This window comes from Eutrigla gurnardus (genome assembly GCF_963514095.1).
Source record: "Eutrigla gurnardus genome assembly, chromosome: 12".
NCBI classification, from domain to species: domain Eukaryota; kingdom Metazoa; phylum Chordata; class Actinopteri; order Perciformes; family Triglidae; genus Eutrigla; species Eutrigla gurnardus.
The window spans coordinates 17,201,438-17,217,922 of record NC_139926.1 but is presented as its reverse complement, the minus strand read 5'-3'; the positions used below and the strand labels follow the sequence as shown (position 1 = coordinate 17,217,922).

Genomic DNA, 16,485 nt, shown 5'->3' with positions numbered 1-16,485 from the left:
CTGCATTTACCAGACGCTCGTGACGGCTCACTGCGAGCGGATCTGCTGCGCGACGTCGTTTCCAGCCAATCAGAGAGCAGAGACGAGACATTTTGAAGGTCGGTCCGAGCTGAGGTTAGATTGCGCTGAACACCAGCTCGCCCGTCCTCGTTGGAATATTCAGTCGGAGAAACAGGTGCGTGCGTTGCTAAGGCTTTGACGTCGCGCGCGCGGCATCGTTATAAAACGAACGAATCGGCGGGGGGGACGTTAATGGAGACGGGTCATGTTCGCCGGTTTACTGCGGCTCGACTAGGGGCGAATCATATCAAGGAGTCCGAGCAGGTACCGCGGGAGGCTCTGCCGGACGGACCGGATCACGCTGCATCGTGGACTACTCCGTATTGAGATGGACTGCAACTTTAGGTGTCGCCGCGAGACGTTGTGCGCGTGCGGGAGCCATTCAGCCCGTTTGATGTCGCCGCACTGATCGCGCCGCTGTGTGTATCGGTGTCATGTCGCCTGCGTTCAACACGTTGCCCGAGAGCGAGGCTGCAACGGGTCACTGGTTCACCCCATCCGCCTTTTAGGGTGAGTATCCTCGTTTTCTGTCGCGTGCACACCTCCCGCGAGGGCACAATAACGTCGCACGTGCTTTACAGGTCACGTTAGACGATTTAACGATGAGGCTTATGATTTGATATTCCCTGAAATCAAGGTGATGTCCAGTGTCGGTGAGAACGAGTGTCCATTGGCTCTAAACTGCTGTTGTTACAATGCCCCCCCCCCATCTCACTCCTGTCACAACCCACAATTAATAGAATAATCAACACATAATGTACATGCACATGTGTGTACACATAGCCAACCTTTAAAACCACCACAGTGTTAAATGTAATCTTTTAGTGTTGTTTTGGTTATGAAGAAGCTGCAGTCATTGGCCTAATGGGCTTATTGGGATCAGATCCTTAATCGCCTCCTGTTCATGGTATAGAGCTGGGTATATGTTGGCATTTTTCAATACTGGTGCCAATGCTATGATGTTCCTGAGTTTTAGTACCAAGCCGGTGAGCATGTACTAAAATGTGCCAAATCTCAGTATTTGTATATTAAATAGTCCACATTGTGCCATTGCACAGACACATTATGTTCTGCACACAAAATGGACATCTTCACTTTCTGCTTGTGACAGTAGAGACACAGGTGAGTGAGAGATTGCTGGTTTGAATCCCTAACCCTGGCAGGTCTAAGCAAATTAATGCTCTCCCCGAAATGCCCATGAGCAAGGCACTTGAATCGCTGTCAATACATCGTCCACAGCAGAAAACTCTGTGAGTGAACTCATCATTAAGAAGCCAGGTTTGATCACTTTTCTGTATTACTATCATGGCTCAATGTCAGTCTGGCGAGAGGCATGGATTAGCAATCCTGTTGAATAAATAAGGAAAACTTAATTTAGCTCATAGCACTGCACCAGACATTTCACAAGGTGCAGGTACTAGAAATAGTGTAAAACCGTAGGGGTCTGTTTTGAGTGCTCAGCAGAGAATAAAAATTCCTCTTTGCAGATTGTTAGACTTATTGACTCAGACTTCTTTCGGACGACACTCCAGCAAGCTGGCGTCGTCGCCATTGGTGGTACCAAACTCAAACATTGCTCTGCCACTTACGCACCAAAGCAGATGGTTGGAGATTCAAACTGACATCGATAGACAGAATCATCGTGGATCCGATGTGGGCAGAGATGATGTGTATACGCTCAGACTCGGGAGTTCTGTTTACTCGTGACTTTTTTTCTCTCGATTAGACTCATTATGTGGAAGGCTACATCACGTCCATCTACTCGGGTTAGAAGTCAGCGAATGCTCTGTGGATATCGGTCTATCTGAAATCATCCACCGCGCTGCGATCTGCGTCTGAAGCTCTCGATGCAGCCGGACGGAGGCCGCCTTGCTTTTGAATGAGATAAGCGTTAGCCCAGGGCAGCCGTGTCGGACCCTGTGATGGACATTTAGACAGGGAGCGGACAGTGAGTGTGGAGTGCAAAATCATTACCATGCTGCAAGTGAAAGATAAGGGAATCCGTCCGATTCCCCACAGGAGATGCTGCAGGCATTTTCTAGTAGTAGGGAAGTAAGAAATGCACGCTCATATGCACAAACCTATTTGTTAATGAAGTGCGTGTTACATTTTGAGCGTGTGCAGGGGTCCCAACATTCAAAGGTTATCTCTCTTTGTGATGAACTAAAATATACTCTGCTGTTTGATGTATGTAGGAGCCTGTATTTCTGAATACATAAAAGGCCACCGGGTATTTGTTTGATTCTCTATGGCTGAGCGCTTTCATAAGCCTTGCCGGTAAACAAGAAAACCTATAGTTTCAGTCGAGTGGAAATCATGTATGACAGAAAATGGTGTTGTTTTTCATCAGAAATGTTGTGAGGCAAACATTCCATGCCAATGAGATATCCAACCTCCACAAATTGCCTCTGGTGTGAAAGCTTCCCAGATGGTCTGAGCAGCTCTGAAGTGGGGGAAGTCTTTAAAGGGGAAATGAGCATTCACTCATCCTCTCAAATGGAAGGGTGCCGAGGGACACGCCAATATGAGAAGTTGGGTGTGACCTCATAATGGTCTGTGTGGACCTCACTGCTGGCTGCCGCCGTCTCCATCCTCTGGGACGCCAACCTGCACACACTCAACTTGACTCTAGGCCTGTCCACAACGAAAGAAATTCTTAGTCGACTAATCGATTGGTTGATTTAATCGACTTTAAAAGTGAGTTCCTCCGCAAACGATCGCACAAAAGCACCTCTTTAAGTCTCATGTGCTCAAATCTGTTTTAAAGAAAGCAAAACAAGAACATCTAATAAAAAAACATTAATCTTACAGAGCAAATTCTTAATAAAGGAAATAAATGTTGTGTCTGAAAGGAGCAGGTAGAAGTAAACTTATGTTCCTCTCCCTATCTATGAATGAATGACTTAATAACTTAATGGTTTATCACACACAACTAACAGCAATAATTGTTACAGTCCTGAGAGAGAGAGAGAGAGAGAGAGAGATGAGAATTCCTTCATCCAAACCATTCCAAAAATTCACCCAACAAATCGATATATGGTAAACCTAGTGGTTTTAATAGTTTTTCCTGTGGGTTTATCACAACCCCTCTCAATGGGAGGACATTTTTAGTATGTTGCCAGAAATTTTTACACTTCATTTGTGCAGTTTTAAATTTAAATTTTAAATTTAAATCCAGATCCAGGAATTTAAAAGCATGTGACTTTAAAACAGCATGTTCTTCACATAATCCCACGTTGTTTACTATCCTTACGGCTCTTCTTTGTAGTACGCATAATGAGTAGATTATGCTTTTGTATGTGTTACCTCACACCTCCTCACAGATACAGGAAGTGAACATGGAACGCTTTATGATCCACAATGTGCCTCATGTTTCCCAGAACTGCTACGCTCCTTGCAATTTTTTTTTGTCAAGGCAAGCACATTCAACCTCAAATAATCCTCTTAACATCCTTAATGCTTATGAAATAATCCAGTTTGATCTAGTTTTAATTGCACCAAATTGAGGGTCCAAAATCTTCAAGCGCTTTTAACGAAAACAATGTTGTTTCCGGGAATGAAAGTACATGATTTGTTGTACGTTGGAGTTAATTGGCTTCACCAGAGAGCAGAGTTAAGGAGGCAGTTCAGTTAATATGGCTTTATCAGGCCTTATATGGCTTTTTATATAGAAACATGCTTCAATAATCAATTCTACGGTTGTATAAAGAAAACCTACTGTTATTGTAATGTTATCGTAAAGTCTACACAAATGTTCAGGGGTCTCATTTATCAAACCGTGTGAAGGATCCTCACTAAATGTTTGCTTAACTAGAAATGAGAAAATTACTCAGATTTATAAAACCTCACATAGCAGTGAGCCATTTCCCCGTATCCCAAATCAACTTGGAAATATGTGTCAACATCGCTGTTTTTCAGTTTGCCTGTATACAGTACACTGTATGTCCCTCTCGAATAAACTATAAATTAATGCATAAAGTTCACTTCAGCAATTTTTTTTATTTATTTATTTTTCGGGGTCGGCTGCGTATGTACGTTCGTACATGGCATGCGCTCTAACCACTCCGCCAACTGCGCGCCACTTCAGCAATTTTTAAACACAAATACTAAATTCATACCTCAAATATATTATTGAAAACTATTGAAGCTCTGTTCTGCAATTCTTTAATGCCATTTGATGCTTTTGATTCCTACAACTGGCGAGGATGATTTCATCGGCTGCGGTGCTCCACAGCTCCGACCACGAGTCTCGGTAGTCTGGTCCTCTCTCCTCTCAGCTCTGGTGTGCAGACAGCACTTTGATTTGAGTTTGTTTATATCTTTTACAATTCAAAGGTGCATATAGAATGGTTATGGCTCACTCTCACAAATAACTGCTGGTTTGAATGTTTATGATAAGGTGGTAACTAAGTAACGTGTGATATGAAATTAAATCATAACTATGCAGGTTTTTTTTTATGCACCGGGGTGAAAAACACTCTCAATAATTGATCGTCATGAATCTTCATTATCTGAGATAGTCGTAAATATTATCACAATGTCTTGACAAGATGTCTAGCTCACTATCATGGAAGAAAAGTGAAAATAGACTCATTTAAATAATACACGATACAAAAATACATGTTTTAAATGTATTTATCCTTTATTTATACAGAGACCTTATGATTCATAATCAACTTATTTAAGATTGTCGGATTCTTTTTCACTTAAAAGGATATTCACTAAGAAAAGTTGTCTTATATGTGACACATTAAACATATTTGTTTCTTAACAAAACGTAAAGTGATTTTTAGTGACTTGACTGAGTTTTAAGAGTGAATTTTAAGCACATTTTTGATAATTATCGGGATTATATTGTGAGTCAAACAATTCACCACCGTAATGTGCATACTCAATGGGTGAGAGTTTCTGTATAGTTTAGTTTCTCAAGTTTGTTTTTATAGATCTAGTCCTAAAAACTTAACAACAATTATTGATTTTTGAGTTAAGTGTACTAAAATGTACTGAACTAAAGAAAATGGTTGTAAAAAATACTCAGTGTTTTTATGATCATATGCCAAGTAGTCAATTTATTGTTCAATACAATGAAAAGGAAAATTAGTTCACTTTACATAAAAAAAAATCCACAACGATGACAAAAAGATGTTATGTCATTTTTGGTGTCTTTACGAGCTTCTTTTGCAGTGCACATCATTTAATTCAAACTTGTCAAAGTAACATTAGATCTAAAGATTGATCCAACTTAATTTCATTATTTCTGTCAGGTCATGTATTATTTTGTTTTATGTCAATACAAGTTAAATATTTAAAGTGACTCATATTATTAAGCAGTTTATGGCCAATGCACAGCAAGAAAAAAATTCTGCACAATGTATAAATTTCACTATGTGTAAAGTATCTATCATCAACTGTACCCAAATTATTACAAATTACCATAACCTTGCTTTTGTTCAATGATAATTTCTTTGCAATTTTAATCATCAAACATACAGTATTGGTGTATAATGTGATTGGTGGGGAGATAATTCACCCCGTACATACACTAAACTGTAAACTGTCCCACTTTGTCCATGCCTTGCTCACAACGAGCAGCTTTTCCACCTGCTGATAATTCGGATACCTCATACTGATTTCTGATTTGAGAACAGTCATCTCTTTTCCCCAAAATGTAAAACGGCCTAACCCCCTGCAGTGGAACTCACTGGGATAATGTCTGTGTGAGTAGTAACATGATGCCAGGGACTACTGTAGCACTACAAACCACTTTTTTTTTTATGTGGAGCTGTGACATGCGGCCGATACCGGATCTGCTGAATATAATTTAACCTTTCACCCCCTATCACCTCATTATGAGATTTGTTTTTAAACTCTCATACATAGATATCTGGTATGGCATGTGCCTGGAAAATTCCAGTATAGATTAGGCTATACTGTATTCATTTATTTTTACTGTTTGCTTTTCCCTCGGGTATACAACAGTCGAAGTTGACCATCTTGACCAAACTAACTCATAACCTCTATTTGTTCCGTAACCCTCGCTGGATCACAGTATCTGCTTTGCCGTGTTTGTAAATTTTGTTATTGAAAATGCTCTGTAACCTCTGATCGTGTAGGTCCATGAATAAAGGTGAAATCGTGAACAAATATCGATCCACTTTAAATTGGATTCCTCGCAGATTTTGATGACATCACGTTTCTTCATGCGTTGATCATAGCTTAAAAATTGTCTTTCGGCCCGAATCGGAGCAGAAGGACTTGAACAATGATCGCGATTCTTGTCGTCATGACACCAGTCGTACCTTCTCATGGAGTGTTTCTCCCTCTCCTGTAGGATGACGCCTCTTGGTCACACCTGCTCCGTCTCCTCCCTGTTCTCTCGCCCCGTCTCCAGACTTCAAACTCCTCGTCAGCAGTCTGAGCGCTCCTGAGCACTCGCCGTGACCCTCCCTTGTCTGGCTCTCCTGGCTGACGTCCCCGGGGAGGTGATGCGACGGTTCGTCTACTGCAAGGTGGTGTTGACCACCTCTTTAGTGTGGGTGCTGGTGGACGTGTTCTTGCTGCTCTACTTCAGCGAGTGTAACAAATGTGACGATAGGAAAGATCGCTCGCTGCTCCCCGCCTTGAGAGGTGAGTATTCTGTTTCTCTTCATAAAAAAGGAGGGGGTGAATTTGAAGACATCTTAGAGGAAATGTAATTGTTGTTGTTTTTTGTGCATTTCAAAGACTTTAGCAGATATTTAATGGGAAATATTGAAGGGCGAAAATAAACTCCAGTTCCATTTGTGATGTGTTGAAGGGAGTTGGTCCAAAAGTGCTTTGAGAATTTTTTTTATCTTATCTTATTATCTTTATTCAACATTTTTCCGTGTTTGTTCTTTAGAGAGATGTTCATTTTCATATATTGTGCATGTTTTTTCACTTCATCATCTTCCACTTTTGCCTCAATACTAGCATTCACTACATTCCTATCTTAACTATTTATTTTTTTGCTAAAAAATCTACAAAAATGTCATTTTTAATTGTTGCTAGTAATGTAACTAATGCACAATTTGTGGTTATTCATGTTCTTTTCGTAATGTAATAAATCTCATCAAGCCTAATATGATCATCGTCTCATGGGACTGATAAAGATCCAGTTAATTCAGCTGTAATATGCACTTCAAGCTTGGGAGGATCTCCGTGTGTGTGGTTGTTTGTGTGTGTCCCAGAATCAACCTAAACCACGGTACCTATTTAGTGGAGTTCACTTCCTCACATGCCCTGCAGTAAGCAGGTTTCTAAGCAGCTCGCTAAGCTGCTTTTAAGGTTAGAATGAGGCAGAGCTGCCAGCTACTGAGACTCATTATCATACCAAAGCCTAATGTTATATTGGAGTTACTTTGCTCATGAAAAAGCTTAAATATGATGATTTGCTAAATATATGGAGTGTTGACAATTTTCTTCCTGCAACGCTGGCTTTCCGTAACACTGCAGGTGTTCTATTTTAATCCCATTCGTTCTTCCCCAAATTAAACAGCCTTCACTTCACCTGGCACTGATTTCACTTTTCGATTGGAATGAAAAAATCCCCAAATTGTGTTTTTACTGAAGCTTTTCTGTTACCATTCAGTACAAGGTGCTAAATTTGATATTCCGTGCATTAATATAGCTGCAGACTAAGTTGCTCTCCCTCTCTGTGTGTGTTGTAATGAGACCTTTTCCTTGCTCTCATATGACGGTTACAGCTGACAACGCCTTCCCGACCGACAGAAACGTAGCACCCACCCTCCAGTTCCCCCTAGGGTAAACAATGGCAGCTCTGTTAGCACTGTTGCTGTTGTTTGCACTGTTAGCTGCAAGCTGCTGGCTCAGCTGCCGCCATGTTGAGAGCCAATCGAAATCCATTCTTTTGCAACTGTAATGCTCATGTAGTTAAAGTGAACTTGAATTCTTAAAGCTGTATTATTGCATTTTTGACCACTAGGTCGAAAAAAACAACAACATTAACACAACGTGACGGACGGTAATGGCAAACCTCTTTGCAAACATTTCCATGCAGATGACATAGAGCTGGATGTATCACATTCGAGTTCATGCTGCATAGACCCGTGTAACCACAGGTTCTTGTTGCAGACCTCCATTCTTTTTCGTACCACATTGCAGCTCATTTCTAATTACACTTCCATAAAGCTGGTGGACCCGGGAGAGACCGATAAATAAAACTCCATGCTGACAGTTTATAGATAAAAAGCTTTGTATTTACTTTCTGAATCGCATTCTGAGATACATACATTATTGTTATCATTATTGTTGTTGTTTCTCACCCTTTAGGTTGCCCTCTACGGAACGACAAACGCTTAACAACAGTTATCAGTGGATTGTCCATTTTAATTGCAAACGCAGCTTACAGCAGAAACGCACCTAAAATGTCTAATTGGTCCTTCCGAGTGTTGGTGGGTTTCGGTTTCCCACCAATGGAAATCTGTCTGTTTGCTCATTTTTTTACTCACCTCAAACATGCATGTTTAAATTCAGCTGAACCAAACCTCTGTTACACTGCACTGCATTTGTGAGATCAGCTCCGAGACAGCTGCAGCCCCTCTGAGCGCTAAAGTTAAATTCAAGTGCTGTGAGAGAAAACTAGACTCCTGCACCTCCTTTTGGCTCGGTTTTAGGCTTTCAATGGCGGAATATCCTGTAGGAAATGTTGCTCTAACAGCGTTGACAACATTTACCTAAATTGCAAATTCCAAAAATTGAAATGGACAAAAAATAGTCTGGCAATACTGGCAAAGCGATGCCAGGTGGTGTTTACAATCGGCCTGGCGCTGTCATCACAGCCTCCATTTCATTAGCAGTAGTAGTAATAACAGTATGATTTTTGTGTTATTTCGGGTTGCATAAGTGCAATTTGTGGTTCTGAGCCTGGGAATCCCCACTGGAAGTGGTGGATAAGCGTTCTGTCAGCCAGTCCACACTGACTACTTCTTCAGTAAACGCTCTGCCCGTCTGTCATTGCCTCACTAACCTCCCTTCACCAGGACAGCAGTCATTTACTGAACAAAATAGTTCTCATGGCAGCTCCAAGTGAAGAAAATAACAGTGCTTTTAGGCCTATGTGTTGATTCATTGATTTTATTCTCTATCTCCCGTAGTGAGTGAGAGGAATCTGCCCGTAGCGAAAGAGTTAGATACAGTTCAGGTGTATAAGGGAGAGTAACATGTTTTTGTTATTTACTTTTGGACTGAGATAATTGGGAGTCCTGCTTCACTGGCTGCATGTGTTTGAGTGAGAGTGTCAGGGGGATGTGAAAAGAAGGTGAGAAAGAAAGAACGCAATATATCTGTAATTTATTAATAAGAATATTTCAAATATTAATGTCATGAATGAAGCTCTGAGCTTACAACTCATTGGTACAGCACCATCAGGCTGGACTTCAGTATTGCTTTGACAAGTTTGTAAAACAAAATATAACAAACGAATAAACAAACAAACAAATAATTTTCATCCCTTTGCATCAGAGCAGGAGCGGCACTCCGCAGGGCGTTTCGTTCCCGGCCTGTTGTGATTTTGTGTTCAACAGGAGCTTTTCTTATATATAATGTAAGGGCAATTGGGTCAGACTTGCAGCAAGAGAGCGGAGTAGAGCAGCATAGAGACGAGGTGAGAAAAAGTATGACGGAAAGTGAATGGATCACGCTTGTGATGGAGCCTCCAACTGTGCACCACGACACACTTCTCCCTCTTTTTTTTTTCCTCTGCTCTCACACACATTTCAATAATGACTCATAGTATTGAGAAGGCTAAGAGTTACCATATGTGGCATATGTTGTTTTGAGAGGCTAGGGTTGCACATATTACTAATTCGTCAACATTATGAGCTAATGCATCACATAATGGACAGGTTGACAGAGAGACACGTGGCACTTTATTTGTGTTCGGCACTGAAACATGAAGGATCATGTCTCAGAAGACCTGCAAGCGTGAGGGGAACCTTTTTGCTGTAATTGCTTGGGATAAAACTGCAGGCAGGGACCCTGATTCAGATTGATTGACCAGAGGACAGACAGAGCCACTGTTTTCTGACCAGCTGATCGTGGTCATCTTTTATAATGTTTCAGGAGGAGAGCGCGTTCCCAAGGCTCCACTGATATGTGATTGATCCGAGGGCTTCTAGATTTAATGTTCAATCTTACTGATCTGAATCATTGACAATGTGGGAGCTAAGTTGTGATGACATTTGGCAAACAAATTATTTGTAAAATAAATAGTAATACATTTAAGCTAAAGGCTTGACAACTTCCTTGCATGAAATACACCCTGAAATCCCAATGCTTCATTTAAAACAAGGCTAAAGGCTGCAGCTATGCTAGCAGCTCTGGCTATACACACGTAGGTCGGTAGTGTTTCAGATGAATGCTGATGTCCACCTGATAGCATGCTCACAATGATCGTGCTGTCATGCTGCTGTCCAGCACATATTCGTTCAACTTTAAGGTATAAGCATGCTTACAAAGCCCTGCTGAGGCTGGTGCAGGAGTTATGTCATAAATCATGTCGGAAACGTTTTGATTGCATTAGATGCAAAGTTATTACAATTCATCCCGAGGGAAATATTAGTATCTCCACCAATTAACTGCAAAAAATTTGACAAAAATGTTGCTTTAGCCATTGCATATGGCAGTACGGAGGGTAAAGACGACTTTTCTGATTCACATGAAGTCACCAGCTGCTTCACTGGCTGGTCATAATTCGCTGAAGTTAGTGTATTCCCCAGATCAGATATCCATAATATATCCATGCGTTACTTATTTGTTTATGATTATTTCACTATTTACCAAAGGTTTATAGATGAGACTTTAACAAAGCACTTATTAATGATTTACAAACATTTGTAAATGTTTTATTGATGCTAAGCTCATCTTTAGCTGAAGGCTCATAAATGGTTAGACTAATGATGCATCTGTAGGGAGACGGGCGAATCCACAGCTAACACAAAGTGACACAGCAGGGGTCACAACACGTCGCACATGTGGCTTTATCCATGCCTGACAAATATGAATTAGTCCAACGATGATGTATTCAAGATGCATCAAAGACAGCAGGAGTGTGGTGGTGGAGTGGGAACGACAGCTCGCCTTGTTATTTCAAGGCCTGAGGACGGTCTCCGACAAAATTCACAAAGTAGTCCGTTCACGTCCGACAGCACTGTTTCACACATTGTTCACGAATAATAAATGTATTCCTAATTTCACACATTTCTTATTCTCTATAGGATAAGTTGTTTATGTTGTGGCGAAGGCAAGCGAGGCGACACAAACTCGCATTGATGGTTTGCTGAGCAAGAGTTTTCCTGAAAATTCCTACGGTGTGTTATCTGAACCTAGAGGTTGATGGATGGGAGAGGATGAGCATGCGTTTGATGGACACTTTGTTCAATCATCCAGCTCAGCTCTCCAGCTTTGTCCATCACATTTAAGCCTGTTTCCGAACGGAGAGTGTCGGCAGCGGCATAAAACAAAAGAGTCGGATCAGTCGAGGTTAACAATCCAGCAGCCCGTCTCCACAAGAGGTCGTAGGGAATCCTCTTAACCTGGGACTGTGCAGCTCATGAGGACTGTGTGTCCCTCTTTTCATGGGAATGATTGCCTCTGCTCTGAGAGATTATTAAAGAATGCACAGTCATAAATCCGTGGGAAGTTATCTACCTTTGTGGAAGGGAGCTGGCTCTGTGCAGCTGCTGCAGCAGCCGCAACAACAGCAATGCTGTTGTGTTGCAGGATTTTCACTCCAGCACCATTAAGCAGAGAAGACAGGAAGGATTTCACATTTGTACTTTTTTTATTCTCTTGGATGTCTGAATTCAAGGCTTCCTAATAAATAAAAATGAAAGTAGCTGAAGCAGAAGTCTCTATTATACGGTATGTCTTACACTGTTTTTTCCCCCTCACATTCACTGATGTGTGAGGAACCGTGAGCACTCACTTTGCCTGCATGTGTGGTGTTATAAAGTGTTATTGAAGGGAATAGAACGTACTGTTCATCTGTCTGTGTCTGCAGTACATGCTGCCAATAGATGAATTGCTCTTAAAGCACAGTTTAGTACATGCACATTTAGAAAATGAGGCGTCAGAGTGTAAAGAGATAGAACTAGCATGCTTCACTGCAATCTATTTGGATGATAAAACCTGCACAATGCTTTCGGTGCATAAGGAATCTCTCAGAATGTATCTCCAGTTCATTCCCTTTGTCATGGACCAAGTTAGGTTAAAAAAAAAAACAGAACTCCGAACAGCAGATGAGATATGAGATATATAAATGATCAAAAATGTACATTTCTACTTAAAACAGCACTTTATGATGCATTTATTTAACTTAATTAACATGTTTTCTTCTTTGAGTTCTGTTTCTTTCCCTCCAATGGTTAGAACAGAGTGAAGGGAGGGAGGTCAGCCAGCTCGTTACTCTCAGCCCCATGAAGAGAGGAGATCTGGAGCATTTGTTATAACATTGAAGTTCTTCTCCTCTTGTTTCCTCATCAAGAATGGGGCATATATGCAAACGTGAGTGTACAAAGCTGTTTGACATGAACTTCTCACCAGATATCCTGTTTGTTTTGCCTCTTCTCTGTTGCAGCGGTGATATCTCGGAGCCACGAGGGTCCGGGGGAGATGGGCAAGGCGGTCAACATCCCCAAGGACAACCAGGAGAAAATGAAGGAGCTCTTTAAGATTAACCAGTTCAATCTGATGGCCAGCGACATGATCGCACTCAACAGGAGTCTGCCGGATGTGAGGTTAGACGGGTGCGTAAGCTTGAGTATCTCTCAGATACTGTAAATGACCATTTTAACACCTACAGAGACGTACTCGCCCTGCACCATCACTTCCTGCAGACTTTAATACCCGCCACACACTGCAGGGTGCTGGAGTTTCTTTATCAAAACGCTGACATTTTAGCTGATACTTTCCACTTCCTTCATCTTTAATTCTTGGGTTTGTAGTCCTTAATATGTGCCGATTTGCCAAGTTCAGTGGAACCCAGTATGCAGACGAATGTGTTGGCTGGCTCAGCAAGGCAGCAGGGATTCGTACTCCAATCAAAAGTCTCTCAACAGGGTTGCAGACTGTGATGCAGATAAATTATACTCTAAACTGTCAAAGCAGTGGTTATTCTAATGATTAAAGTCATTTTTAAACAGTTTGGTCAATCTATTAGATTACTTACGTTATGTAATGTGAAAAAGGCATCTGTAATTATGTTTCGATGCAGAATCCATCGGGACCCTGGTGTACGTTGGGGCCGACATTTCGATGGGAGTGAGGTTTTGTTTACTGTCACTCAAGAACCACTTGAGCACTAAATGAAAATCCAAGGAGCAATTTGTGTGAAACATGAGCACATTCGTCTCGGGGCGGCTGATACGCGCTGGCTTTCGCCTCTCGCCGAGACATTATCCAAATGATTCATGCTTAAATATTCCAACTGAACAACCGAGTTCTCCACAGCTCTTTCATGAAGTGGATGCCAAAGGCTCTGCCAGTCAGATCCGGCATGAAAAATAGGCCACAAGAATGTATTTTCTTTCTGTTTTACACCTACGTTCTGCCGTTTTTATGCTAATCCTGCCTATACCAAGAAATGCCAACTCCCGACTTTTTTTTCTAACGTGGAGATGGCGATATAAAGATAATTTTGCCTGCATAGTGCAAAATAATATCCATACTCTGAAAAAGTGAACTCTCAGCTGATTGCAACATTTTTTTTTCCAGTCCATTATGGCTACATCCTTCTCTCAATATAAATATTACAGCAGTTTTATTACGGAACACAGCTTAGCTTTGCAAAAATGTCTCCCGCTGTGAAAAATAAACCAGAGCCGTGCAGAATTGCAACTGAATGGCAATAACGGTTTGTCTCGGGGGCAACCTCCTGGCCCAGTTGTGTCAGTCAGCGCCGTCACTTTGGATAGATGGGACTGAACCAGCAGTGCTGTCTGCTCCGATGGCTTCGTTTCACCCTCCGTCACCTCCCCCCTCGCCCTGGCTGTCCACCTCCTCCACTCCTGTAAGGCAGCTCATTCTTTATTCAACAGCGTCCCTCCAACATGACCATGCGGTCCCACAGTCTCACTCCTCGGCGTTGACAGACAGACCGTCAAGCCGAGGACGTGGCGTCGACGTCTGTCTTACTTTTTCTACTTTCTTTTGGAGATAATTAATAAGGGAGGAAGTCTCGTCTGACAATATTCCTGCATTAATTAGCATCGGATTGCAGCAGGACACGCTCGTCTCAGTCACTTCAGGCTATATAACGAGCTGCCGGTTTGGAGAACAACTGGGGCTGCCAGCATATTTAGACCGAGTGTGTTTTTAAGTTTAGGTGTAACGATACAAATGATTGTATTCGGGTATTTCATTAGTCATGGTTGTGTTTGGTTTGCTTTATTTTTGTTGAATAAATTAAATATTAGTCAGAATAGTGATGAGACAGCAAACAAGCTCCAAGCAACAAATGTGTGGGATTAAAGGATTAGTATATGACCAAAAATATATTTTTACATTTATTTTCTGATGAAAAATGGTTTTCCATCTGAAGGCATCTGCAATCTGTCGTAAATGACATAGTGGGAAGTGGAATCACTTCGACTCAAACTTATATTAACTTTCCTCATTTCTAGAACTCGGCTACGCTCGCCTCTCTACGGATTTCTGTGTTTAGTTCTGATTTACTGATTTCAGTTGTTTCACTGTTTTCACTGTCGCCCCCTCAGCTGTAAGACCAAGTTGTATCCAGATGAGCTGCCAAACACCAGCATCGTCATCGTGTTTCACAACGAGGCGTGGAGCACCCTGCTGCGGACCGTTCACAGCGTCATCAGCCGCTCCCCCCGACAGTTGCTAGTGGAGATCGTGCTGGTGGACGATGCCAGCGAGCGAGGTTGGTTGTGTGCACTCACAGTTTTGAACTCGGTAGTCAAGGATACGGGACGTACGACGACGTGAGCTCAGGTGGGCCGATGATCAGAATATGGGACACAAAACTCTGAACAAGGCTCGGGGGCATCACCATGCTTTGTATATAAGAAACAATTAACATATTTGAGAAGCTGGAACCAGAACTTTTTTGTAATTTCCCGTTAAAAAAATCAACAATTCTTAAAATCAACTAATCATTTTGAATTTTTCAGTTGATCAACTAATGTGGGAATCGACTAATTCTTTCAGATCTGTTAAATTGTGTTACGCCCCCGCTGACATGTTTTGTTGCAGACTTCCTGAAGAAGAAGCTGGAGAACTACGTACGGACTCTGGAGGTGCCCGTGAGGATCCTGAGGATGGAGCAGCGTTCGGGTCTCATCAGAGCCCGTTTGAGGGGGGCGGCCGCCACCAAAGGTCAGGTCATCACCTTCCTGGACGCTCACTGCGAGTGCACCATCGGCTGGCTGGAGCCCCTGCTGGCGCGCATCAAGGAGGACAGGTAAGCCCAAATGGAGCGCGGCGAGTGGTTCTGATTTAATGACGGCCTTTTAGCTATGAAATCATGACTGACTCTTTTAGGACTGAAACATTTAATAAGTCTGGCATTATCACATTTCACTTCAGTTGCATCATCGGGCGCTTGTGCCAAAGCTCTATCAGAATAGTGATGGGACAGCAAACTATCAGTTAGGAATACACTGTTGGAGCCTGACGCTGCTGATGGGAGAAGATAATCATTTTTGCATCGTCTGCTTCTGCCTCAGAGGAAAAGCTCGCTCCAATTACTGTCGCTTCGTTTTTGTGTTAACGCTGCTGCAGCTGCAGCTAGATGACGCTGGTTAGGGCCAGATTGAAGTGGAGGTAGACATGTTTAGGGAGTGTGTGTGTGTGTGTGTGTGTGGGTGGGTGTGTGTGTGTGGGTGTGTGTGTGTCATGAATGGATGGATTCATAACGATTCTCCTGAGATCCATCTCCTATCTGAGGTCAGACACATTCATTTTCCCTGAGGAAGGAATCAGTATTATATGACTCAGACTATTATATTATGGAGCCATTACACTTTTGCTGAATGCTGCTGCAGATGTATTGATATCTAGAAGTATCAGCGCAGACTGATGGGATGGTGCAGAGAGAAATGATCCAGCTTGTTGTTACTGCATGTTCAGGTGATTGATGATACAGGTTGTTTTGGGAGATCTGAAGGAGGCTGGTACACATCGGGTGTGGGGTAACATTTTGTCCACTTCTGAGATGCAAGATATGGCCAATGTGTTGAAAATACAATTGATTGCATTTCATAGAAAAAAAACTAATTTTGCTAGGTTGTAAATACAGCATGCAATATTTTATTATATTATCATATTACAGTTACACTTGTAATTCAATAAATAATAGTCATATCCACTATAATAAAGGAACAACTGCAGTTTCCTTTCATGTATTTGCAACCTGGCCCTTTTTGG

The 16,485-nt window shown here is 41.9% G+C and overlaps 1 protein-coding gene across 3 annotated transcripts in view; it reads left to right on the top strand.

Moving 5' to 3' along the window:
• Positions 1-138: 138 nt before the first annotated feature.
• Positions 139-16,485, top strand: part of galnt13 (polypeptide N-acetylgalactosaminyltransferase 13) — a 33,170-nt gene continuing 16,823 nt past the window's right edge. The window contains exons 1-5 of one of the 3 annotated variants that reach the window (XM_084022789.1): positions 139-570; positions 6,392-6,687; positions 12,677-12,845; positions 14,814-14,980; positions 15,313-15,520. In XM_084022789.1, the coding sequence (XP_083878915.1) occupies positions 6,546-6,687; positions 12,677-12,845; positions 14,814-14,980; positions 15,313-15,520 (686 nt within the window). In that variant the 5' untranslated portion in view covers positions 139-570; positions 6,392-6,545. The remainder of the gene's footprint in view (positions 571-6,391; positions 6,688-12,676; positions 12,846-14,813; positions 14,981-15,312; positions 15,521-16,485) is intronic. The other 2 variants (XM_084022790.1, XM_084022791.1) reach the window with 2 other exon arrangements.